Source organism: Natrix helvetica (assembly GCF_964273705.1).
Source record: "Natrix helvetica genome assembly, chromosome: 4".
In the NCBI taxonomy this organism is placed as follows: Eukaryota; Metazoa; Chordata; class Lepidosauria; order Squamata; family Natricidae; genus Natrix; species Natrix helvetica.
In genome coordinates, this window is record NC_138550.1 from 139,642,189 (window position 1) to 139,669,080 (window position 26,892).

The 26,892-nt window shown below is 37.4% G+C and overlaps 1 protein-coding gene across 3 annotated transcripts in view; it reads left to right on the plus strand.

Moving 5' to 3' along the window:
* WWP1 (WW domain containing E3 ubiquitin protein ligase 1) overlaps window positions 1-26,892 on the plus strand; it is a 72,168-nt gene that overhangs the window by 20,274 nt on the left and 25,002 nt on the right. For 2 of the 3 annotated variants that reach the window (XM_081952435.1, XM_081952434.1), the window contains exons 2-7: window positions 11,111-11,201; window positions 14,551-14,692; window positions 15,980-16,104; window positions 21,248-21,385; window positions 21,473-21,539; window positions 23,841-24,004. In XM_081952435.1, coding sequence (XP_081808561.1) covers window positions 11,132-11,201; window positions 14,551-14,692; window positions 15,980-16,104; window positions 21,248-21,385; window positions 21,473-21,539; window positions 23,841-24,004 — 706 coding nt within the window. In that variant the 5' untranslated portion in view covers window positions 11,111-11,131. The remainder of the gene's footprint in view (window positions 1-11,110; window positions 11,202-14,550; window positions 14,693-15,979; window positions 16,105-21,247; window positions 21,386-21,472; window positions 21,540-23,840; window positions 24,005-26,892) is intronic. The other variant, XM_081952436.1, reaches the window with a different exon arrangement.

Consider the following 26,892-nt stretch of genomic DNA (forward strand, 5'->3'; position numbering starts at 1 on the left):
TACAGGCAGCATCACAGTCAACATAGTTGCATAGTTATAGACTGCATAGTTATAATTAACTTCAAAGTGTGGTTCCTATTATCTGTATCTTTTGTCCTTTAAATCCCCCAATTGTCTGCCCTCTTTAATAGAAAATAAAAGCCATTCCTGTGATTGGTTTTTGATTTGTTTTCAAAATCCAATTTGTTTAAAAGCATTTTCACCCTAAAATAATCTTTTGCAATAACCGTTTCTTTATCTGTTTTAAAATTTTTGCATCAACTCCAAAAGTGTTTAAATCTTATTTCTTTGTAATCCAGAAAGCATAGTAGCTCACCAAATGGATTTTTTATCATGCCACTCAGAACAACTCTCTTTAGCTGTAAATTATTTATATCCAAAAATGGTTAAATAATGAGGCTTATGTGAACTTTTATATTCATATAAATTGCATTGTGGTTGTGAGTTTGATTGAAATCCCTTGACTCCCAACTGTTCAACTCATAATGCAACCACAAAATGACCATTGGCTTACCTGAAGATTCCTTTTCTGTGCACTATGGGAGAGTCCAAGCAATGGGTTAAACTAGTCTTGTTGCCCTGGGACTGAGGAATCTTTTTCCTTAACCATGCCTCCTGGTGCCATGTGACGCCATATTTTTGATGATCTCTGGATCATGGGTAGTAGGTTTGTTGATGACTAGAGAAAAGTCCGATGGTAACTGATGGTAACGAATCCCTGGGCATAATAACTCAGGGCGGGTTGGACTCTCCCGCAGTGCACAGAAAAGGACCCTTTAGGTAAGCCAATGGTCATTTTCCTGTGCACTGCTTGGTGAGTCCAAGCAATGGGACATACCCAAGTTACATGTTACTAGGGCTGGAAGAAGGTCTGTTGAGGGATTCAGCCGTGGAAACAACCCCTTGGAAAACCTGCTTGCTGAACGATGCTTCGGCTGATGAAAACATGTCCAGTTTATAGTGTCTGACAAAGATGACCATGACGGAGATGACCACGTAGCCGGTCTGCAGATGTCGTTTATGGTAGCCTGGGTTGCCCAGGCCACAGTGGTGGCGCCGTTCCTCGTAGAATGAACGGTGACGTTCTGAGGAACAGTCCTGGACTGATGCTCATAAGGAGCTGCAATGCATGCTCTCAGCTACCTGCCAATAGTAGCAGAGGATACCTTCTTGCCCATGGACCTTGGCTGGAACGACAGGAAGAGGGCCTTCGATCTGCAGAATCTGCTGTCCGTTTAATGTATGTTCTCAGAGCCCTTCTTACGTCCAGCGTGTGTCAGACGCATTTCCTCGGATACCTGGGATGCGGGCAAAAGTCCGGCAAAATGATCTTTTGCACCCTATGGAACCAGATGTTAATCTTTGGAATGAAGGCAGGGTCCAGGCGCAGGACAACCCTATCTGGATGAAAGATACAAAGGTCCTCGCGGACCGATGGGGCTGCCAGCTCAGATATGCACCTCGCAGATGTTATTGTGACAAGGAAAACGGTTTTGAGAGTTAGGTGTCGAAGGGAAACTGTACTCAGCGGTTCGAAAGGAGTTGAAGTGAGAGCCTGAACGACCACAGATAGTTGCCAGGTCGGATATTGGTGGACTACCGGAGGGTGTAAGTTGGAAGCACCCTTAAGGAAACACCTAACCCTCGGAATCCCTGGGCATAATAAGACTGTGAAGTCCAAAACGGGTGAGGGAGGAAGGAAGAGGTTCAGGGTAGCCACATCCTAGAAGCTCTCGGGATATAGTGCAAGGTAAGAAGGCTATACTTTAGTTTAATTCTATCCATTAGGTGTAAGCTAATAGTGGGTTGAATTTGATTGGTTCTTGCTATCTTATCTCTGGGCTTGGGCCTGACACTTCATCTTCTAGTATTAGCAATTCTTGTAAGTAATGACCACCTTCTAAGTTATCTTGGATACTGATTTCTTTATTGCACAAAATTTCATAAGTTCCATCTTTGTTTGATCTTCTTAATCAATTACTTTCTGTCAAGTTTCTGGTGAGGACCCATTGTTGCTGATTTACATCCAGGAAAAGGCTGGGGACTGGAATCAGTTCCTGTGGCGGGGGTTGAGACTTAAACATGCTTTCGTTAGGATTAGCCACTGGAGGTTCAGCCGAGCCTTGGGCAGCCTGGGCCTTGGTGCCCACTTGGATAATGGCCTTGGCTTTGTGCAGAATAGATTTAAAGAGGGTGGGCTTAAAGAGCCCATAGAAAGCAGGGGAGTCCGGGGGGAGATCTTCGTCCTCCGACAGCTCCTGCTCCTCCTGGTCCGGTCTTCCCAGGTTGAAGCCTAACTGACCACTGAGGATTCCAAGGAAGGGTGGCATACCCTGCGGGTAGTGCTAGGTGCCTCCTTCCTGGCCTGGGGTGGAGCTGGATTAGTTGAAGGATGATCTCTTTTCTGGAGTTCTCCTGCGATACCCTGAGAGATTGCATGGGCAATGACTGCCTGCATGGGGGTGGAAAGCTCGGGCTCTTGGTCGACCCTGGACTCAGCTCTGGGAGAGAGAGGTGCCTGTTTTACGAAAGATGGAGCTGGAGCCCTCCCATCTTGCTGTGCCATGGTCCCAGGGGCCACTTCAGAAACAAAGGAAGGAGCTGGTGAACCAGGATCTGCCATGGAGATGTCAGGTGAAAGATCTTGGTGTTCCACCACCTCTTCAATGACCCACAGGGGGTCCCTAATAGAAGGGAGAGAAGGGGTTGGTGCTACTGGAACCAGGGCCTGCTGAGTGGTTTGAGCTGCCTGGCGCTGGGCCTTCTCAAATTGCTTCTCGAGCGCCCACTGCTGGGGTTCAACGTCCCTATCTGTTGCGGTTGATGAAGGATGGTATGGATGACTGGTCTGTCCTGCCACCCTGCCCCTCCTAGGCTGCTTGCTCTTGCCAGAGGCCTTGGGCTGGCCAGAGGCACTGGAGGAACCTGATTTGTCACCAGACGATGTTTCTGACAGCTCCAGGTCCGCAGGACGAGATGTCTCCTCCATCCGATGTGATGTGCAGACCTCATCACTAAATGGGACAAGATGGAGAAAACCATCACTAAGTGAGACACGATGATAGAGCCGTCACTGAGTGGGTCAGACCAATGTACATGATGCGGAGGTCTGTTCTGCAGTCAAAAACAAATTCCATCACTAAGTGAGACAAAATGGTGGGGTCATCGCTAAGTGAAACGGAGCCAATAACCGATGCCTGGAGGTCTCCTGATCATCAGCGAGTGAGGACAGGTGGTTGTAGGGGGCCTGCGAACCAATACAATCATCTTTGTTGCTCTTCTCTGCAATCTTTATCTCAACATCTTTTTTACATTGTGGCAACCAGAATGGGATGCAGCCTTACCAAGGCTTTATAAAGTGCAAGATCTATTCTTCATAATGCATTTAGTTGAATTTACATGGCCTACCATATCAAGAAAAGCTTTCCTTCAGAGATTGGTTCAGCTCTCACTGAGTTTTAATGAAGAAATAAAGATTTGACTGTTTCAGTATGCTGTCAGGACTTGATATGTTATCGGAAGATAACAAGTCAGGATTCCTAGAACAAATAACTATCAAAGTGTTGATGTACATAAATAATTGTTTTGTGCTGAGGACAAATATTCCATCATATATTTCTAGTCAAACCAGAAAAGTATTAGTAGCATTTTTAGTTAGGATTTGTATTTAATACTTTGTTCCGTTCAGCAATGTTTCCCGAAAGAAGAACCTGTGATCTACATATTTTTGGAGGATATTTTAAAAGTTTCATTTTACACTGTACATTTGATTAAAATGCATAGTTTTTAAAATGACCATGTCAAATAGTTCTGGTAGGCTTCTGAAAGTTAAATCACTGATATACTGATTAAACTGGCTATGCAATATCAGTAGACCTTTCTGCATTTTTATGAAAGACAAAAATCATTAAGAACTTATAAAAAATAATAATTTTAAGTTCTTTTTTGCTTGAAAAAACTTGCTTTACCTGGTAACAATACTTGGAGATGTCTATGATATCTTTAAGAGTCAAGCTCAAGTTGAAAAAAAGTATAGATTATGCTTTGGCTTAAGTATCCAAAATAAAATAGATATACTAGGGATGTTTCTTGCCTTGTGGAGTATCTTGTTGACTAGTTTTCTGATTTCACTCTCTGAAAGTTAAGGAAGAGATAAATTACTTCATGTTTCTTTTTAAATTATTCTAACAATGTGTTTTACTTCTGAATTAATGCTAGTGAGTTACATATGCTGAGCAATCTCACCATTTGACCCTAAAACCTTTTCTCTCATTTAAGAGCTGTGATGGCTCTTGTTTTTAGTAAATGATACTCTTTTATTTTGCTTCATATATGAACCATGAAACTAAACCCAAGTTCTAATACAATCCTGATGAATTATGTCTAAGATGACCTGCCTTTTCCTGCTTGACTGTTCCTTGGAACGTTGTTGCAACTAAAATAGAAACCATAGGACCGGGATGGCGAACCTATGGCACGTGTGCCACAGGTGGCATGCGGAGCCATTTGTCAGGGCGCGCGCTGGCCAGCTGAGTTCAGCCTTTTTTAAAACCATTTTTCACCCTCCCCTGGCTCCAGAGGCTTTATAGGAGCCTGGGGAGGATGAAAAGAGCCTCCCCACCAGAGGCTCTGCAGAGGCTTCAGGAGTTTCCTGATGCCTCTGGAGCTAAAAAAAACCAGCCCTATGGGCAAACCGGAAGTTCGGGAACGGACTTCAAGTTTGCTAGTAGTGTCGGTTTAAGCCCTCCGGAGCCTTCAGGGACCTTAGGAAGCTTCCCTGAAAGCTCCAGAGGACTAAAAACAACACTACGAGCAGACCGGAAGTCACTTCTGGTTTGCTCGTAGGGTCATTTTTAGTCCTCCGGAGCCTTCAGGAAAGCCTCCTGGGAAGGCTTCCTGAAGGTCCCTGAAGGCTCGGGAGGACTAAAAACGGCCCTACAAGCAAACCGGAAGTCACCTGTCATGCGCTTATGTGCACTGGGGTGTGTGTGTCGCACATTCTATTATGGGTGCGGCATGCCCGTGCACGATCCCCAGAAGACAATAAGGCTGGCAAGGAATTCAAAATATAGCTTGAGTTTGGATATGGTTGTGAGTGTTCTAATAAGTCTGAAGTACAGTAAAAGAGGCTATTGCTTCATTGTGTAGTGGAAGTGGAGGAATAATGACAGAATAGGGAGAAAGCAGAACTGATTAGCATTTTCTTTGTAATTATTAGTGGTTCTCCATTTTTTTTAGGATGTGAGGGAAGCTGAAGCCTAGAAACATGCTTTTCTTAATGACTTCTGTAATACTCTTCTTCCTAATATTAAACACCGGGAAAATTGTAGAAGTTTGAAATTTCTAAAGCTATTTTGAAAGATGATAGTGATATACTGTTGTTGGTTATTGCTTTTACAATTAATATTTTTCTGCAATTTTATTTTTTTATGGTTTTTTTAAAAATAAGCTAATTGTCAGGAATCTTTGTTACTTGCAATGTTGTGCAAAACAAATGAAATTCCAAGAGAGCTGTTGAGGTACTGGACGACTGGAAAAAGCTAACACATTCTAAAAAGTGGAAGACTTATAAAGTGACACTGCATATGAGAAAGAATTAGGGCTTCTGTGTCAGTTGCTGAGTACCTCAAGTTAAAATGGACATACAGAAATTGAAGTAAATTCAGACCAGAACTACTTGGATGTAAGGAGGTGAAAGCATTATGAAGAATGGTTACATCAGCGTGGCATATTTCACTTGCGAGAAGTAAAATGGAGAGAGAATACAGTAGTGATTTGCAAATATTGCAAAGGTTGTCATGTGGAAGAGAGAATGGACTTCTTTTTTGAAAAAGAGCAGTATGATAAACATGTTGAAATAGAACATGTTGAAATAAAGAATCATTCAACATTAGGAGGAATTTTCTGATGGTAAGAGTGATTGAACAATAAAACAATTTATCTAGAATGTAGTAAAAAACTTCCTTTGTTGGAAGTTTTCTAGAAAGACTGGATAGTCACCTGTTGTGGATGGCTTAGTGCATATGTGCACTGATCAGAATTCAGGTTGGTTAAATAAATAACATCCTTTCCAACTTGTATACAAGTTGTAGGAGGTTTGTTTTCCTCTGAAACTTCCAAATTCTTGTGGGAGGTGGTGATTGTGCGTTTTTGTCTGGCAAGGTACATTATATCTGTATTGACATTCTGTTATCTGGAAAAATGATAAAGAGAATGTTCTTTCTTTGTCTTAATGTGGTATAATGAGCTTAGTGGTTAATTATCTGTGAATAGGTTTTTGATAGTTCATTGTTTTTCCTTCTTGTGTTACACTTTTCTCAGCTGGAATTTATAACTGTAGACATTTCTATAATATCAACTAATATAAAACCTTAGTTTGAAATTAAATCAATTAATATTGATTTCAATTAATATTGACATTAGAACCACTTCTGACCTCCGCTCCTTCCGGCAAAAATTGAAGACCCACCTGTTCCGATTAGCAGGCCTGGCATAATTACAACTGTCCCTCCTGGCAAATGTATTATCACCTGGTTATTTTAGGGGTTTTTTAAGTTATTGTGTCTATTTTAGGGGTTTAAAACTTATATTTATATTAGCTTTGTACAGTTCTTTTAATTGCATTTTAACCTCCTCCATGCCAACTGTACATATTTAACTTTTTTATTGTATTTTGTTATATTCTGTATGGACTGTACACCGCCCCGAGTCCCTTTTGGGAGAGGGGCGGTCTAGAAGCATCAAATATAAATAAATAAATAAAATATGCATTCTTCAATACTTACAGTTTCCAAAATGTATTATTCAAGATGGAATAGGATCAGTTTGCTTTGGAATGGTGTGATTTTTGCTGTTTTGGTACTTGAACTATGGTTTGAGACCTAGAATGAAAAAAAAAGGAAAAAACGAATAATCAAGCTGCTGCTACAATGGATCTGCGCTATGCTCTGATATTTCAGTTAGAAAAATAGCATTAAGTGAAAGAGATGAATGGTAGAGGGGACAAACCACCCAGACAAAGATATTGAAGGTGAGCTAACATTCACTCTAAAGTATTTTGACAGTTTAGGTTAAGGTTTATATGTAACATTTACTAACATTTATTTTTTCACTAATATGGATTATTAATCTAAATATGGAGTATCATTTTACTTGTCTCATACCTTTTACATTATAAGACCCTAAGGGCAGGAAGTGTTGTTACTAATTATAAAAGCTGCTCTGAAAGCTTTTCAGCTGAAGAATTGGGTATAAATGCTTTAAAAGTAAATCAATAGTTTATTTTTATCTTAGCTAATATTAACAATAAACAACTGCTTGCATTCCAGAATGTCAGCTGTTTTTCAATCGATTATTATTCAGTAACATATTTAAATTATTAACTTAGGATCAAACTATGTTTAGTTTTTACTTATACAATTTTGTCCTATTTACTATAATTACAGTTTTTCTCAATATTTAGCCATTTTTCCTATATTTTAACTAATACATAGTTGCATACCACTACTATATATGATTCTAATTTAGTTTAAGAGAGCAAAAAGTAAAATGTGTTATTTGTTTTTTATTTGAGAATAAGATGAACATGATTGTAGAAATGTAGTACAGGTTCTCCTAGGCGCTGGGGGAGTGTCCAAGCATGGGTTAACTTCAGCTTGCTGCCCAAGGACTGAGTTTAAATCTTTAGTGTAGCCACGCCTCCTGCTCCCTTTGGAGGTCAGTTTGAAAAACTCAGTCACCCTATAAGGATGTGTTTTGAGATTTCCAGTCCTTGAATAGCAAGCTGGATTTCTCCTAATAGCATTAATGTAGCCTTTTTATTGTCCCCCCCCCCCACTATGGTAGTTTTAGATAGACCTAGGTTTTTTGTTTTACCAATGAACAGAGTTCCCTTCGTCTAATTGCTTCCTCACGCGCAGACCAGGCTGCTGGGAGCATTTCAGCCTTCTTCGTTTCCACGAGGCTCTGGCAATACCGGGAGGCTCATTAGCAGCCGCTGGCGAGCCTTGTGTTCAGGTAGGGAAGTCAGGTACCCCTGTAATCCGTCGGAAAACTCCTCTTAGCTCCAGAGGCTCTACTAGGCACTCCGGATCTCCGCCGGCAGCCCGGTGTTGCTCCAAAATGCGTGGCAGCCATTTTGGGAGGGAAAAAAGTGCGTGCTTTAAATCCAAGCTGCTTTTTTCCTGTTCTCTCTGCTGCAGCCTGGTTCCTTAGCAGATCACTGCCGGGAGGGGTGCTGGTCAAGTGGCCTTGCTCTGGGTCGCTAGGCAGGCATCCCCCTCCCCCAAAGATTTTGATTGGCGGCCACAAGGAGTTTGGCTTTCTGGGCCATTCCTTGTCTCTATTAACAGTGTGGATCTGCAGTGCCCTGAGGACTTCTCCTATTGGGCGCCATTTTGTTGCTGCATTCCCTGCCGAGCCATTGCCTCAGAGACTCATCTCCTATTGGAACTCTTCTTACTCCAAGCAACCTTCTGAATACTGAGGTTTGAGGGCTGAGAGTTCACCATGGCCAGCAAGAGTGTGGAGAAGGCCGCAAATCAGGCAGGGCCTACCAGCAGCAAGCGCAGCAGGCCCAATCCTGTGACCAAGGATGCCAGTGCAGCATGCCCCACTAAAGGGAAGCAGCCTATAACAAAGAAAGGGTCCAAGGCAGAGGAGAAGCTGGCTCAGAGACGCCAGAGAGCCCTAGAAAAGCAATTTCAAAAGGCTCAAGGCAACCAAGGGCCTCAACAGGATCTCCCTCCACCTGCTGAGATTCCTGCTGACCCCCCCATTCTAGATCCTCATCCAGATGAGCCCCCATCTATGGTAGAGGAGGATGAATTTGGATTCTTCCCCAATCCCTCTAGAGCCTCTCCCAGATCTTTAGCCACATCCCTAGAGGAGGAGTACTTGGAGGAGATTAGTTCCCTATTGGAGGAGGAAATCCCTCTTTCTGGGCCTGTTGCCAGGGCTTTGCCCCAGGATCAGGATCACACCTCTGAGCTGACCACAACCATGACGGAGGTGGTTGCAAGAGCCATATCTCAAGGGATTGCTGATGGTATCCAGCGATTGGGCCTCTCCCTACCCTTCCCAAGCTGAACCAAAGCCAAGGCAAGGGTTCCTGATCCCCCGCAGCAGGCTTTAAATGAGGCTGTTGCCCCAAATACAACCATTTGACTGCAGAGGGGACCTGGTTGTTGGAACTTCGGATCTGGGTTGCAAGTCCCTCTTTCAAGTCATTGAATGGTTGTAAGTAAAGGACTATCTGTAAATCCTCTCTGTTTTTGTTTGAGATAAATTGGTTAGCATACATTTCATACAGACCTTTTTTGCTGTTAATGACAAAGCAAAACCAGAGAAGGCCAAGTTCTGGTACCAGTCTAGTCAACATTTACAGGAAATCTACTAGATGAATATCGGAAAGACAAACATAAAATTTTCTTTTCAGGAACCCTGACAACAGCGATCAAATATTATACTTTATGTATAACTTTATTGCTGTCAATAACCAGTTACATGGCAACAAGACATAAAACAATAAAAACATATTTTTATTTATATGCCTAACCCCTTTCTGTATAAAGAAGTGGTGGCACTAAAAAAAAAATTCAGCTGTTCAAGTATGTTTTCAACTGGTTTCTTAAATATTACACATGTACAATCTGATATTATAAAGCAAACAAAAGTCATTCTCAGAGGGCATGTTAACAGGTAAAGTTATAAAAGCAGGGAACAAGTTATAATTGAAAGGGCATTGATGGAACATGTTGGCTAGTCTCTCATGTTCCTCTAAAACACAGGCAAATTTACAGTGCAAAAGTAGTCTAGTCTACCTTCTCTGCAGTATTGCAAAGGACAAAATAGGCATAACAGAGAGCTCTGTAGCATGTTGGACTATTAATATTGAATAAGTGACTTACTGGTTTGCTATTTATATCCCACCTGCATAAGTTCCCTAGATCACATCAATCTTCCTGAAAAGTTATTTGTAATACCCCTGCCTGATTATGGTATCATTCTCCATGTATCGACAGGAGAGTCCAGGATGGGTTATTCTAGCCTGCTAGCTCATTAATTGAATTGAAATTCTGAAGACACGCCTCCTTGGCAACGGTCCCCAGTCTTTCAATTCAGTCTCAGCTCACAGGACTGGTTTTATTGACCTCTCAGCTTAGGTTTTGAAAGATTGTTGGATTGTGATATAAATCGGTTTGACATCAATAGAAGAGAACGACAGTACATCTTGGTGTGACGTAGCGCCATAGGCGCCATTGCGGGGCTCTTTAACCCTAGATTTAGCGCTTCCCGCATTCGCCCTTTTGAGCTACGATCTTTTGCCTCAGGAACTTTTAATGGACATTGAGGCTGCCCTTAATTGTTCAGGAAAGACCACGCTGATTAAAAGCATAGCACAGTCTTTTTGTGTGCGGTGCGAGGAGAAAAACGTTAGCCATCACTGGTATAGGTAATTCTTGATTTAGGACTAATTAATCCAGGATTTATGGTCGTAAATTGTAGCCATTATTAAGCGGTTTAGCAAGTGACAAAATCTGATTTTACAACCTTTTTTGAAGTGGTTGTTATGCAAACACTGTGGTGGTTAAGCAAATACTGCAGTAGTTAAGTGAACCATTATAATCAATGGATTTTTTGGGGGGGAGGGCAAAAACTAGAAGTGAAACTGACAAAAAATGTCAGAAATTGTGGTCATGTGCCCGGGATGCTGTAAATGGCCATAAATGTCAGTCAGTTGCCAAGTGCCCAAAATGCAATCGTGACTGCATGTGGGCATTTGAACTTTAAAAACAGGTCATAAATAGCTGAGAAGGCCCGTTGTAACTTTGAATGGTTGCTTAAGTGATGAAGACCTGAAGTATGAGATTAGAGTTATTGTTTATTTTCTTAAAAATAAAACATAAACATAAATAAAAATAAACATTTTTGACAATGATTTCAAAAAATTATGTAAACGTTACTAAAATTGATAAACACTACAAGGAATATAATATTAATATAATAGGTTTATAGGAACTAAACCCAATTCATTAATTTATTATCAATTCATTGCAATTTTAATAGAATAGTGGGGACATATAGTCAAATATTTTGTCCTCTTCAATAGGCTGAAAGTGCATCCTCTGATATGGCTGCAGCATCCCCAACATCTGGAAGCAGTAATAACTTCAATGGAAGACTACAGATGCAAGTAACAAGTAAGTTAAAATCTACAAACGATGTGTCTTATTATTTTCCTGCCATTGATAAACAAAAATAGATTTATCTCTTGTTCTTTTATCTGTGTTTGATTATCCCTCTCCCTAAAGTGACTAGTACAGATTTAATCCTTTGCAGATTTACAATTATATTTTATATATCCTTTTAAAATAGAAATACTACATTATATCCTATTAGTTTGAGCAAAGAGGAATGCCTGGTGGTGCCTTAACATTTGAATGGAATGGAATGGGAACGGGAACAACAGAACAGAATAGAACAGTTGGAAGGGACCTTGGAGGACTTCTAGTCCAACCCTCTGCTTAGGCAGGAAACCCTATGCCATATCATTTTGGTTCTTTTGAATTTATTTGATTACTGTGTTTACTTTAAAAATAGATAATCACACAGAAGGATGAAATAATATCATGATCCTTCAAGTTTTGTTGAACTTCCATGTGCCTTGGCTTTAGTTAGATGGCCACCTGTAGTTGAGAAGAAAGAGGAAATTGCTTTTCCTTCCTTGAATTTTGTACCATTCATTTTAAACAAATCTTTTATCACTAATCATAATGTTTTTGGTATTTTTTGGCATAGAAAACTGCTAAGGCCAGTTACTTGTCCTATGCTTCAGTTGTTAAGATTAACAAATTTTCTGAATAAGAGTGATGTGTACTTTGCCTCTTTGTATTTCACAGTTAGTAACTATGACTTTTAGTTTAGTTTGAATATTTTAGGCTATTATTCAAATTGGTTTTAATCACATTGGGTTTTTCTGAGTTTTCTCTCAGTATCTTCCTATTTATTTACATTGTTACAGTTGCTGATAGAAGTTTGGGGTATATGATGGGGAGTAAATTCAGTGAAAGGTCTGCTTTGAGAGTGTAGATACCAAATCTTGCCTATAAAAAGTTTTATAGCTATAGGTATTGTACTGATAGTCCGATGGCCATTCACGGGCCTGAAATCTCTGTGATTGAGCAAAGTGGCCATTAAATAATGTGTTTTGCTCAATAACCACAATCCCAACTCTCCCAGTTGCAGGTGGTAAGTGAATACATTAGTCATTAAGTGGAGGGCTGGAGAGGGGGCCTGTACCTCCAAGACATGGTAGGGTAAGGACAGGGACTGGGCCTTCCACCATACCTCGGAGGTCTTGGTCCTCTCCCAACCCCATTAGGGAGAACAATCATGTGAATAATGGCATTCGGTAGCATTTTCACCAGATCAGATTTTCCTTCCAGCATGCTAAGGGAACAGATCTTTTCCTACCTTCCCTTCACTTGCAGCCTTCTCTGCTGGCTTCCCCATTGACTTTCAAATGATTGCAAGATATTTGGCAACTGGTCATAAATGCAAACAGTTGTCAAGTAAATGTGATCATGTGATCAAGGGGATCCAGTATAAAGCTTTATTAAAGTTGGAAATATTTTATCGGCTGTAAAGCACCTGTTCCAAGGCAGTACAGGCAGTAAAACAACTATAAGGATCTCTGTGAAACAAGAACATTGCATTGATATATTTTAGGATACTTGAAATCTAGAGAAGCTTAATCCCAGGGAAGACAGTAAATCTCAAAGAGCTAAGTAAGCTTTAGATATATTCAATTATAAAGTTCTTGTAAAATGTCACAGTAGCCACATGATTGTGAGGTGAGTGCTTGGCAATCAATTTGCACTTATGACCAGTTGCCAGGCACCCCATGATCATGTGATTGCCATTTACAATCTTCTCTGTTGGCTTGTCCAGAAAATAAGTTGGGAAGCTGGCAGGGAAGCAATTCCTCTTCCCTCCAGGCATAGGTGTATGTGTGTGGAAATCCTTTGTGGGACTGCATCATGACTTATTGCATCATATCATCATTTATTTTACAAAAATAAAGACAAAATGGAGAAGCCATGATGACATGGTGTAATATAACATGTGTTGTTCATCTGATATTGTATTTACCCACTTTTAAGTACTGTTAAGAACCAGATGATTTTTACTATGTCCTGAAATGTAAAAGTCTAGAACTCAAAGAGGGCATGCTTTCTTTTTCACATGACTCTACAGTATAGCCTAAAATCATAAACATTAAAAATCTTTTTAATGTTTTAAATTTTAACACCAAAGTTAAAATTTCACAAACAGCCCTCATTAAATCCTCTTATTTACCTTACGTCTATCCCGGTGGTTTGTCCTCCAAGCTTGCTGCTTGACTTGTGGACATTTTGTTTCCAAACTACATGACAATCACAAGACTAACGGACCACCCAGAACCTATATAAACAAACAAGACACTTCACCCAAACCCATCGCTGAAGATGTTACCTAGTTTGGTAACAAAACGTCCGGGAGCCAACCAGCAAGCTCGGAGGACAAACCTCTGCCTAAATCTACAATCCAAGCTACGAATATGCTCTACAATTTCTAATCTCATTTGGGACCATTGGAAGTGCTGTCACTAAGCAGTGTGATTATCTGACAACTACATTGCTTCGTGACAGAGGTTCAGTCCCAATTGCGGTCCTAAGTTGAGGAATACCTGTATTTTTACTTATTTAGTAAGCAAAATATAGTCTTTGGGTATAAGAGACAAGTTCTTCAGGTATACCTTTCATGTAAGTATTTTTGCGTTTGTGATATTATACAAAACTAGGTTTAAGACCTTTCAAAATGTCGGTTAAGAAGGAGTAGGAATTGTTAAAAGTTCTTGATGAAAGGGTTAGTGAAAACTATATATGTAGATGTTAAAGTTTGCTGTTTGATTACATAATACCTCTGTCAGCATGTTGCTATAGTAACTTTTATAAAACATTCTCAGGAGGTTATTTAAGGAGCTGGAACCATTTTCAGTGAAAATACAACTCAGGCAATGAACAGTTAATATTAGTGTACTGATTTGTCACTAGGGAAGTGTGAAGAGCAACTTCAAATAGATCTCTTTAACTGCTTGTTATCAACACCCTTCCAGTAGTACTCATCCATCAGGGTTTTTTTTTGTATTTTTTAACATGGGTCCTTTTAGCTAGATGAAAACGGAAGTGTGAAGTGTGATTGTTCCTGCATCTCAACTGTCATGCTGGAATATATACAAGGGATTTTTCTTGCAACAAAGCAGAAGAAGCCTTTTGATTGTCAATATGTTCTAAATTAGAGTACTGGAATACTTCTAGGCAATGTTAATGTACAGTAAAATACTGTTTGTAATCACAAAATGTGCACTTGGCCTGCACTAACTAACATTTTCTGGATAGTGGTAAAAATAAGCTCCCACATTCATTAGTTTTGAATAATGTTTTGTAATTAATTGTCATTTTCTAAAAAGAACTATTTCCAGTAGCTTTAAGTATTGTTTTTTTTTAGTTTCTAGTGCCAAATTGAAAAGAAAAAAGAACTTTTTTACTTTAGCTGCCATTTATACAGAACTAGTAGCAGACAATGAAGTGAAGAAAACATCTAAGTCTGGCAGTTCCTCAAATCCAAAATGGGAAGAACAATTGACAGTGTAAGTAGAATATTTTTATAATTAACTATTTCTATCCCAAATGTTCAGAATAAATATGCAGGTACCAGACCACTTAATTAGATTATTTTTTTTAATGGACAAGATGAAGGAAAAACAGTGGGTGATATAAAGTTAGTGTAGAATCTCCTCTGTTAGATTTTACTAGATACTGTTTTAGATTGCATCCAGGATTGTTTCACCTACTATTGGGATGAAGAAACAAACATAAATTAATCCCCATCTTTTAAAATAAAATTTTCACCAATAATTGGCTTTGTTTCTATCCATAAAGGAAATACAGGTAAGTGGAAACATAAATAAACCAAAGCATATTTTATATTAACAAACAAGAAGGCAATATTGAATAGTGTTAAAATAAAATAAAATAAAATAAATAGTGTTAAAATAAAAGTCAAGGGAAAGCCAATTAGAAAGCTTTACCTGGAAATTGTAGAAAGTGTATCCTTAAAGAAAGAACTTTAGTTACCTTTGTTTTTGTGAAACTTCAAGAGTATCACATACTGTATTGAAGTTAGTTCCTAAACTGGAAGATTTCTACTAGTTGCAATTGGCTTTTATTCCTTCGTGATACTCCATTGGCTGATATATATATATATGCTGGTTTTGTTGTATTCGGGTCTTTTCCCGTGTAAGGTTGAGATTGTCTTTGCAACGTTTCGGCAGGATCACACCTGCCATCTTCAAGCTGTGGGCTTATATATATGTGTGTGTGTTGTATTTGTGCTGATAAACACAAATACATTATATATATATATATATATATATATATATATATATATATATATATATATATATATATATATATATATATATATATATATATATATATATATGTAACACACACACACACACACACACACACACACACACACACACACACACACACACACATATATATATATATATATATATATATATATATATATATATATATATAAATTTTAAAAAGTTATGCACAGCAATAAAACAGCCATGATAATTTGAATATTGAGGAAAAAGAAGATGAAGATAACTTTGAAAAATATATTATAACGGTTTGATTATTGTGTATTTAGGTTATATTATATTACCTAATTTTAACCATTTTAATTATTGAACTCAGGCTGTATTATAATTTTATTGATTAATATTATCTAAACTTGCTGTTTTCTAATCAAAGGACAATTTAATATTCAAATAAAGTAATTATTGCTTTACATGTTGGGGATTATTAAATATTTGCAGTAATGTATTTCCAATTTTAAAAAGGAATTTGTTTCTGTATAGGAATGTGACTCCACAGACCACTTTGGAATTTAGAGTTTGGAGCCATCATACTTTAAAAGCTGATGCTTTATTAGGAAAAGCCACCGTAGATCTTAGACAAGCTTTGGAAGTTCACAATAGAAGATGTAAGTTAAAGTCTGCATAAAATCCACTTATTTATTCATTTTTAATATTCTGTACTTTATGCTCCCATTATGCCTTCAATATAGGTACGCTACATATTATGTGATAATAATTCCCTCTGAACTACCCCACGCAGATTCAGTGAACACCTTGGGAGTTCTGCTAGACTTGTGACTTCTGCTCGAAGAGGAGATGGCAGCTATGGCTAGAAGATCTTTTGTACAATCTTGGGTTATGTGCCAATTGCATCATTTTTTGGATTATGAGGCTTGCAGTCAATCACTCATGCCCTGGTCATCCCCTATTTGGATTATTGTAACACACTCTATATAGAGCTACCCTTGAAATATTTTTTGGAAACTAAAGTTGGTTAAGAATGCAGCCATGCATATAGTTTTAGTGGCTCTTAGGGTGGCACATGTAACCCCAATGTTACTCAAGCTGCACTGGCTGCTGATTTTCTTTTGGGTCCAATTAAAAGTGTGGGTCATTACCTTTAAAATCCTTTATGGCGTAGTTCCAAGATATCTTAGGAACAATTTTGCCCCCTCTATATTCATGCTGGCAGAAGAAGTCTACTGCAGATCCCATCAACCAAGGAATTATGGCTGGTGAGATCCAGGAGTAGAGCCTTTTTTGCCACGGCCCCGCTCTTTGGAATTTCTTGTTGCAGGAGGTGAGGTCCACCCCTGTTTAGCCTTCAGGAAATGCCTTAAAACTGGCTATGCCAATTGGCATGGGGTCCTGAAGGAGAAGTTGTAGGCTAGAGATGGCTTGTGTAGTTCCATAGCAGCCACAACCACCTTTCCACAAGCTCTAAGGCTGTGTTTTTTTTACTTTGTTTCAATCTTTTGTAATTTTGATTTGTTTTTATATTTAAAATTGTTTTTACTTCCTTATGTTTTACTGTGTTGTAAGCCACTTCATGTTGCCTTGCACAGTGAAATAAGTGGTAAGAATATAATAGACAGACAGACAATGCTAGAATCATTAGGAAGTGTAATCTGAACTAAATAATATTTAAGGATCAATGAAAAAAGAAAGCCCACAGGAGTTTGCCAGTGGAGTTCAGTAAGAAATTTGGGAAAAAAATGTATTTGGAAGGGCTATGTGCTAGCTAGTTGTGAACATTGAAAGGGAATTTTATGAATAGCTACTGATTTTGAGGAGTATTTCCTGAAAATATTGTTTGGCCATTCTGATTAATTGAATTATTGCTTATTAGTATAAGTGTGTGTGTGTGTGTGTGTGCGTGTGTGCGGAGGAGGGGTGTTAACAAGTATAGGAAAGGAGCATGGTGGAATAATTAATGGCATGAGCCCCCAACAAGTAGGGAGTGTATACTATCTCTGAAGGGAACAAGAAATAAAAGGCTTACAAAACAAATGCAGAATGAAGGAGTAGTCAGCAGTTAGAATGTGTACTGCTTGTCCTTACTTTGGTTTTATTATTTGGTCCTTGTTTTTTTCTAGTTTTAATAATAATTTTATTGATGTTTAGAGATACACAGATAAAACACTAATACAAACTTAAAAAAATATAAAAGTAAAAACAAAAAGTGCAAAGAAAACAAATTAAAAAGAAAGGAAAACTATAATAAAGAAAAAATAAATTATATAAAGAAATGACTTGTCCTTTATCACGACAAACAGAAACATTTTCAGAAACTTATAATTAATAATAATAATTTATTAAATTTCTAGACCGCCCCCTCTCCCCGGAGGGACTTGGGGCGGTGTACAGGAATAATTTAAAACATACAAACAATCATACACATAGGTAAAAACCAAATTAAACAACCCCTGTACAATTTATAAAAATTAAAAAACAAACCTTAAAACCAATCTTAAAAATTTAGAAATAGAACTGAGGTGGGATAGGTGGAATTAGGCCAAGCCGGCTGGCTGGAATAGGTGGGTTTTAAGTTTCTGACGGAAGGAGCGGAGGGCTAAATATCACCTTCCCTGATACTAACAAAATATTTCTTCTTCCCATATGTCATTTCTTATCTGTAAACAAACATATTTAGCCCTAACCAACAGAAGTCCATTAAGAGTTTCCAGAAATAACATATATATATTTTAAACTTAATTAAATAAAACAACTTTAAATTCCTTTACTTTCATATGAGTAATGTTACTTTCTCTGAAAGTACAACAGAAGATTTCTTCTTTCCATATGTGATCTCTTGTCCTCAAGCAAATCTTTACATTTGTTTGAATTAAAATTAAAATTTAATTGGCATTCAGTCCTAATGAGCAAAATCCATTAAGAGTTGCCAGAAACAACAACCTACCGTATTTTTGGACTATAAGATGCTCTGAACTATAAGACACACCTAGCTTTTGAGGGGGAAAAAAATCTTCCTCTGCCTCCCAGCAATTTGCCTCCTTGCAGCAAATAGCAAACAGCCTGGCCAGTTTCAGCTTCCCTGCCGCCGCCTATCCCTGCCACCTGTAACACACAAAGGCCGTAAACGGGGCACACGGAGCCCGGAAATGGTGCACATGGATGTGGCAATAGGTGGCAGTGGCAATGGATGGCAGAGATCCCCGCAGCCTGGAACAGCTGATCGGTGGTATTCCGGGATGCAGATCCAACCGCCAATCAACTGCTCATGCTAAATCAGGTGTGCTGAAGCTGACCAGGCTGATTGCTGTTTGCTGTAAGGAGGCAGAGGCCAGCGAGTGGGCGCCGGCAGGTGGGCAGGGCTTCAATAACATTTGCTCTGTAAAACGCACAGACATTTCTACCTACTTTTTTTGGGGGTGGGGGAGGGAAGTGTGTCTTATAGTCTGAATAATAAGGTATATATTTTAACCTTGATCAAATACATGTACTCCTTCCCTTTGTTTTTAATAATCTTGATCTTTAAATCCTTTCACTAGCATTCTAGAACTTAATTTCTTTTCATTTTTTCTCCTTTGAAAACCAATATGTCTCTTTGGTAAATCCAAAAGAAAAAAATTATTGGAGTACATATTCTGGTTTGTTATTTGTGTATACCTTTTAATTATGGTTTCATTTGTAAATTCTAGGTAACATCTTTTTCCATATCATTTTTAAGTTGTCCTTTTTAATCAATCTCTTTCTTGTCCAGTAAAACTAATTTTTCTATCACCTCTTTACAAACCATTTTATGATAGCATATAATCTTAATAGTATTTTCTGAGTGCATTGTTTTCAAATAACCTTGAATTGTTTCAAAGGTAGAATATTTGATCTATTCTATATTAGTGGGTGTCCTCTCCTTTAATTATAATCTTTAGTTCATTTTGGTTCCCTCTAGTGTGCAGACTTCAAAAGTCCCATCTTATATATTTTTCTAATCAACAGCATTTCTCATGGAAATGTTTGTTATACTTAATTTCATAAGATTTCATTTCATCTTCATGTTTAGTAGAATTCTAAAGAATTCACAGGAAGGATTCTTGCTTTTAATTTCCAAATCTATTTTACACTCATCTGGCTCTCTGGTCCATTTATAACTTTCAGAATACCAATGTTCTAATCACACTTTTGCTATTTATTCCAGAATAAGTTTTTTTTTTAAAAGCCCTTCAATTTTCATAAAACTTCTGTTGCCAAGGATTAAAAGAAACTCATCCAGTTTAATGAAACTTGCTGTTCTGAAGGAGATATGTATATATGTCTGTGGATGTGGGTGTTTATGTGCACATATGTGCATGCATACACAGATATATGCATATACATACTGTTACAAGCAATTTCCATAGGTGTTAAGAATAAAACTACGCAAATCCAGTGTCAGCTTTAGGTTGCTTAGTAGGCACAATATAACATGCTGGTGTTAATCTTTAGAACTCTTTCATGACTTATGGCTTAACTATCTGTGAACCATTTTTCCCACCATGAACCTGGCTAGCTACATAGATCAGTAGACACAATTCTGAAAATTCTCCTGCTGCTAAAAACATGACTCTCAATTATTTAGTAAAGGATATTATTCTGTATGGCTCCCAGGTATTGAATGGTTCCCTAAGGAGATGCAGTTGGCTCCCATTCACCCATTATTTAGGAAAATGGTAAATTCTTATATATTTTTTAAACTTTATTTATTTTAATAAGTTTAACTTTTCTTTATATTTTAATTGTATTCATTTTTTTCTGTTTGTACTATATAATTTATCATTGCAACCCATAATGAATGTAAAGAAATGCAATAACCAAGGCATCAGATTAGAAACTAGGAAACCATGAATTCTAGTTCTGAATTAGGCACATAGCGAGCTGGGTGACTTTGGGCTACTCATTCTCTCTCAACCCTACAGAGGAGGCAGTGGTAAATCACTTCTGAAAAATCATACCCAGGCTTGTTTAGATAGCCTCCAATAATCAGATACAATTGAATGGAATTAAAAAATTCTCAATATTAGAATAAAAAAGATTCAATATAAATGCAATAAATAAATGTTGCATTGGGGAGGAAGGAATTTTTTAAAAAACCTCCATTTCATGAACAGCTTTCAGTCTGTGCGAGTTGTGCTTTAAATGCATAAAGATCCTTATATGTTACAGCAGGGGTGTCAAACTCGATTTCATTGATGGTCACATGAGGGTTGTGTTTGACCATGGGGGGCAGAGGGTGGCATGGTCAACTCAATGTCACTTGTGTTCCGGGCACCTGTGGTGGCCCATGTGCTTGGCTGCGATGGCCTCTTGCAACCCTCTGCCAGTGAAAATGGAGCTCAAGAGGGTCCTTCACTGTTTCCAGTGGCCCCACAGGCCAGATCTAAGCACCGCACAGGCCGCATCCAGCCCACGAGCCTTGAGTTTGACACCCCTGTGTTATAGGTTCATTTTGATATTTTCTAAGACTTTATATCTTGCATTGCACATAGGCAATTAGACCATTATTACCGACAGTGCTCCATAAATAGTGAGAAAGGCAATTAGACCATTATTACTGACTGTGCTCCATAAATAGTGAGAAACCTGTATAGATTCCTGTATAATTTGATAACCATGTTTTAGAAATGTAATCGTAATATTTGAAATGATTAGACATACACAGGGATTTTTTTTTCTCCTACATATTTAGGTAGTAGAGTTAGATCTGAAAAAATGCATTTGCTGTTTTAATAAGTGGCTTATTTTTTTTACAAAACACTTTTTTTCTGATAGTAGAACATGTCAAAGAACATTTGAAGCTTTCACTGGAAAATAAGAGTGGCTTGATACAAACAGGAGAACTGATAATAGTGCTTGATGGTTTGGTACTTGAAACAGAATCTCTTTCAAATCGCAGTTCACTAGTAACCAGTAAGTGAAATTCAGGGGGATTAAAATTATTATCCCTTAGTTTAAAAAGAGAAATGGAAAAATCTAATTTTCTGTTTTATTGTTTAGTAGAAGTCCAGCAAAATGGTGATGCTTTACATGAAAATAGAGAAACACCAGCTAGGACCACTTCCAGGTTAGATTTTTTTTGAAGAATACTATTTGAATACTAAATGTCATTGAATTGAATATGCGGAATATCAGATTACATTGTAGCCTCGGTTAAGAAATAGTGGAATAACTTGTAGCACAGTATCAAATATGTTATTAATTTGACTAAATGTTTACTTTGAGGAGGAATTTTAGTTGTGTATATTTTTGCATGCACATAATGAAAATATTTTGTGAAAATTTCTACAGTAATTAATATATTGTATAAAACATTTTAATAGGGGATATGTGTGACTGCAGTTTACAGGAAAACAGTTAAGAAAAGAATGGCAGTGAATTTACATTACGTTACATCAGTATAACAAAAAAATCTTCTTTTTAACCTCTCCCTCCTGTTCAGATAGTTGAAAAAAATAGTCAAATTGGTTCAGTACCTTGTGCTGTTGCTTTCTTAAATGCTGTGTGGCATTACTTTAGTAAATTCTTTTGTGGAAGAAACTTACTTAGATGAATTCTACAAAAAATACTTCAAAGTCAATCCTTGTTGCCACTTATTCCTGCTGTAAATCAGCTGGGATTCTCTTGTAAACAGTAAGTAAGTAAGTAAGTAAGTAAGTAAGTAAGTAAAGTAAGTAAGAAAAGAAGGCTGTAGTTTAGCAGCAAAATACCTGATCCAGCTAAGCATTATTCTACCTCTTGCTATTTTTTGTTTGTTTGTTTCTTTAGGTCTAATGTGTCCCTTGTTTTTTAGAGATAAACCAGCATAGTCTTTATTTACAATGAGCATATCTATTTATTTGTCCTCTTCATTTTTCTTTGTCCACTGGTAGTTTGTTTTGAAACTACTGTGAAGTGCAAAATGTGTTACAATGGATTGTTTTGCTAAGCTATTTTGACAGGATGTTTCCATTCAGTTTTATCAAGCATTATTTAGCAACTTTAGTGGCCAGGAATGTTCTTTTGTGTAATGAAATTTATTATAGTCAAAAAATAATTGGGGGTTCTACCTAATAAGAAATCTTATATACTTATTAAAATAACATGCACATTCAGAAAACAAAGTAATTATAACTAGTTTGTGAAGGGGCAAGATGTTATAGAACATATTAAATAAACATCCAAATACACATTGAAATAGTTAATATGAATAATTGATATTTACACACCATTTGTTTATATTCTTCTATAGCTTTGTGGTTATCTTACAAAGAACAGAATTAATGTAGATGTTTTTTATGTTTGTAAGTCTCCCAGAGTTACCTTATGGCAGTGCTTCTCAATTATTTTCTGTCATGCCTCCCCTAGGAAGAAGAAAACATTTCGCGCCCCCCGCGCGACTGTAAATAGTATCATTTGTCTATAAAATTGTTATAAGTACACCTCTGCATAACACTGTATCCTTATTAAGGTATAAGAGAATAAAAAAAGAAAGAAATGTGGATCAATTTACAACAAAGAATAGCTTTATTAACTGTAGCAGAAAAGATTTAAAGGAGCACAGGATTTAAAGGAACACAATATTAAAAAAAAACTTTAACCTGCAAAACAAAAATATATAAAATAATTTGAGCTGAGCCCCCCTTTACGGAGCCTCGCGCCCCCCCTGGGGGGCCCGCCCCACTATTTGAGAAGCACTGCCTTATGGTAAGATGGCCGGCCAATAAATTTTATTTACAGACAAACAAAAGCTATAGGTAGTGCTCTCTTAGAGATGATCATTGGAACTGCAACTCTGTTACTAAGTGATGTGGTTGTAAAGTGCAAAGGCATGTGACTTACAATGGCAGTTGTGGCTTACAATGGCAGTTGTGACAATCCCAGTGGCTGTCATGAAGCAAATCCTGCATAGCTGTAGTATCCTGCAGTCAAATGAGCACTGTTTGAGGATAGTTTCCCCTATTGACTTTTATTGTCAGAAGCTAACAGTGAAGGTCACAATGGTGATCATGGATGCTACAACATCATAATTTTGAATCAGTTGCCAAGTATCCAAATTGCGATCACGTGACCCCAGGGATGCTGTGATGGCTGCAACTATGAGGACCCTTTGTAAATCCCCCTTGTTCAGCACCATCATAACTTCAAGTGATTGTTGAATGAATGGTCATTTGACAAGAACTGCCTATATTCCTTGGTCTAATGGCTGAAAACATGACAGATACACAAATTAGATACGGTGCTGAGAAATGAAAACAGGTGAAGGAAGAAGAATATGAAAATTGTTCGTATGTAGTGGGTTATTGGATTCGTACGTAGTGGGTTATTGGAGTGGGTAATATATAGATGTAATACATATTTTTCATCACCTGTGTGATATTTCCTACAGATTAGATAATCAAACACCATCAAGTTCCATAGTACAGATCTCATTCCCTATACATGCCGTTAATGGAGACAATGGAGACAACTCATCATCTCCTCATATTGTGACCAGATCCAAAAATTCACCAATACCAAAACCACTGTCAAGTGAACAGGATAACAACATTGGTAAGAATAATGTTGGCTAAGGTATTTTACTAGACTTATTTTTTTAAAGGAAATATTAAATTAATGATAAGTGATTTATTAAGTTAGATTATTGAGAATCTGGTACATAGGATGAGAATACTTCAATATGTGTATGTATCAAAATGTCACTTTCTCTGTTGTGCTACACTTACTGTTGCATCAAATAAACTCTTGACTTTTTGCAGCAGCTTTTGAAGCATAATATGGAACGATGTTGGGTAAAAACGGATTTAAAAAGGCTTGTATGTCACCTTGAGATAAGATGTTTTATCAATGCTATTAGATAAGTTCATTGAAATAGAAGGAAACTGCAAATTGTAAACATTTATTCAGAATATGTATACAGCTTAATTTATAAAAACAAGGTCAACATCTATTGGAGAGAAAGTGGAATAAAAATGTAATAAGTAATCTTGAACTCAGATTTCTTGGGGGTGTGGAATTATTGATTTATCTGATTTAAAAGACTCACATCAATGAAATGACTCAAGCTAGCATATAATAGGTTAAAACATAATTTAAATATAAGATAAAATACCATAATAATAGCAACATGTTAAGGAATGTACAAGCATTCAAATAGCAACCATTCAAATAATTTACAAATTACCTAGGACCTGCAGGAAAAATAAACTTTTTAATTCTTTCCTGAAGGTCAACAGGGTTGGGGCCCAATGCTATTCCTGTAGAGTGTAAGGAAGAGGTCCTTGATGCAAGATTGGTGTCAGCTTTACCAGGTAGACCAGACAGGAAACATGACCAGATAAGCTAATTCCAGTTTCTTGTACAGTTAAGAGAATCTTGCAAGTTTGAACTTACAATTTTCCTGCTGTCAATTTTACAGCCTGATAACTTAGGAAAAGTTATCTCTCATCTCACTATTCCCTAGGCAGCATCTTTTTGCCCCATCTTCCAAGGTCTTTGTCCCTTATCATTACACATATTTCCTAACAGTCTTGACTAACCAGGAGGAACATAGGTTCATCATACAGGTGGCTGTGTTTGAAGCATTGAGAACTCTGTCTGCTTCCATGAGACTCACAGGATTAACTCTTCTCAGATACCAGTCATTTCAGTAGGACTTGCTCAGGCAGTGTTCAAATTAGAACTGATCTAAGTGATCTTATTTATGAAGTTTCTAGTAGTATTGGCATATTAACCTTTGAGATATTCCTCTGTTTGTCTTTCCCTAAGAGGTTATGAGCCACACTAAACAGGACTGCTGAATGGCATTCTGGATGCAGTAATGACTAATCAAGGAACTACCAAGAATACTGTCACTGACACTGACAGGGCAAGGCACTAGTGATTAGTATATAAACAGAGAGGTAACCCCCACTCCCTTCTAGCATTGATGTTTTTACCTAGTTGGATAATGAAATGTTTGCAAGGAAACAACCAAGCTCAGAGAGCCCCAAGGGCTCCAACGTTCCACCCTGAGCTATTCTCTTCTATTATTATTCATCTATTTTATTCTATTATTTCTAATATGTATTTAAAATGTAACAGTATATTACCTGAAAACTCAAACTAATTAGAAATAAAGAATCGTAAATGTAATAAAATATACTGCTGTGATAATGTAATTTATTTCTTAGATATTATGTCTTCCTTATAACAGTCTCAAGGTAATTAATATTAAAATATATAGACAAAGCTGCATATCTACCATATCTATTGTTTTTAATTGATTTTGCTTATCAAACAAAAAAAATTGCCAGATTCACTTTCTGTTCTGGCTGGATGGAAGCAAAGATCTTTTTTAAAAAATGGAGAGTACCCCTTTCACTTTGGAAAAGTGAATGAAAGGTTTTAACTTCAGTTACTGCTGGAGTCTCCCTACTGGGTATTGGCTGTTTCTTGTTCTGGGTAAGATTGATATTTTGTCTTTCTGCCTAAGACATAAGGCAAAAGTCATGTACAGAGTCGGACTAAAATGGTTGTTGAATCTTTAATACTGACAAGAGGGCATAATCTGCACTTATAGACAATAAAATACTTAGGATTTTAAACCATGTAATGCAGCTCAGATTCTCACCCCAGTATTTAATTTTTATCTTTCATTTCCCAGCTTCTGCTGCCAAAAATTGTTGTTTTACTTAGTGTTATGGTAAAACTGTCTCTTAGCTTGAGAAGATAAGGCTGAAGCTTATTCTAAAGTAAAGTATAGAATTTTAGCTGCAGATTCTTTTCATTACTTTTCAGAATTTCCTCCCAACTTCAAAAGGAGGAAGATGTGCTTGCATTAAAATTGTTAGAATGTTTACAGCTGACATTTTCAGCTTCAGCTTTGGAAATAAAGTTTATTGTTTTTCAGATGTTACGTTGCAATGTCAAGGTGTTTCAAGGAAATACAAGAACATTGGAATTGCTTTCTTAAACTTTAATAATGGAGAACCAGAGGAATTATGTAAATAAAGTCTTTAAAGATGATTGTGACGATTCAGTTAAACTGAAATAAGAAAGAAAGCAAACTCTATGTCAAGACAAACTGGAAATTGCCAAGAAGTGAGGAGAAAGAAGTTAGAGCCAAGAAAGACAAAATCTCAGAAAGAGATTTTTTCAGAACAGTTTTTGAGAACTGTTAGAAGAGACATGCAGTATGCAGTATATACAACATCTGTAAAAATGTACAAATGGAAACAGGCATAAAAAACATGGAAAGTCTTTCAAATGATCTCAGAATTCAGAAGGAGGTTCCAATGTGTATGCTAAAGGACATCAATGGATAAATAATTAATTATACGGCGGCGAAAGTAGAGGGAAGGAGTATACTGAAACACTATGCAATAGAAATCTCAACATCCAAGATACTTTAGAGGAAATTTCTTACTTACAAGAACCTCTAGTATCAAAAAATGAAATTA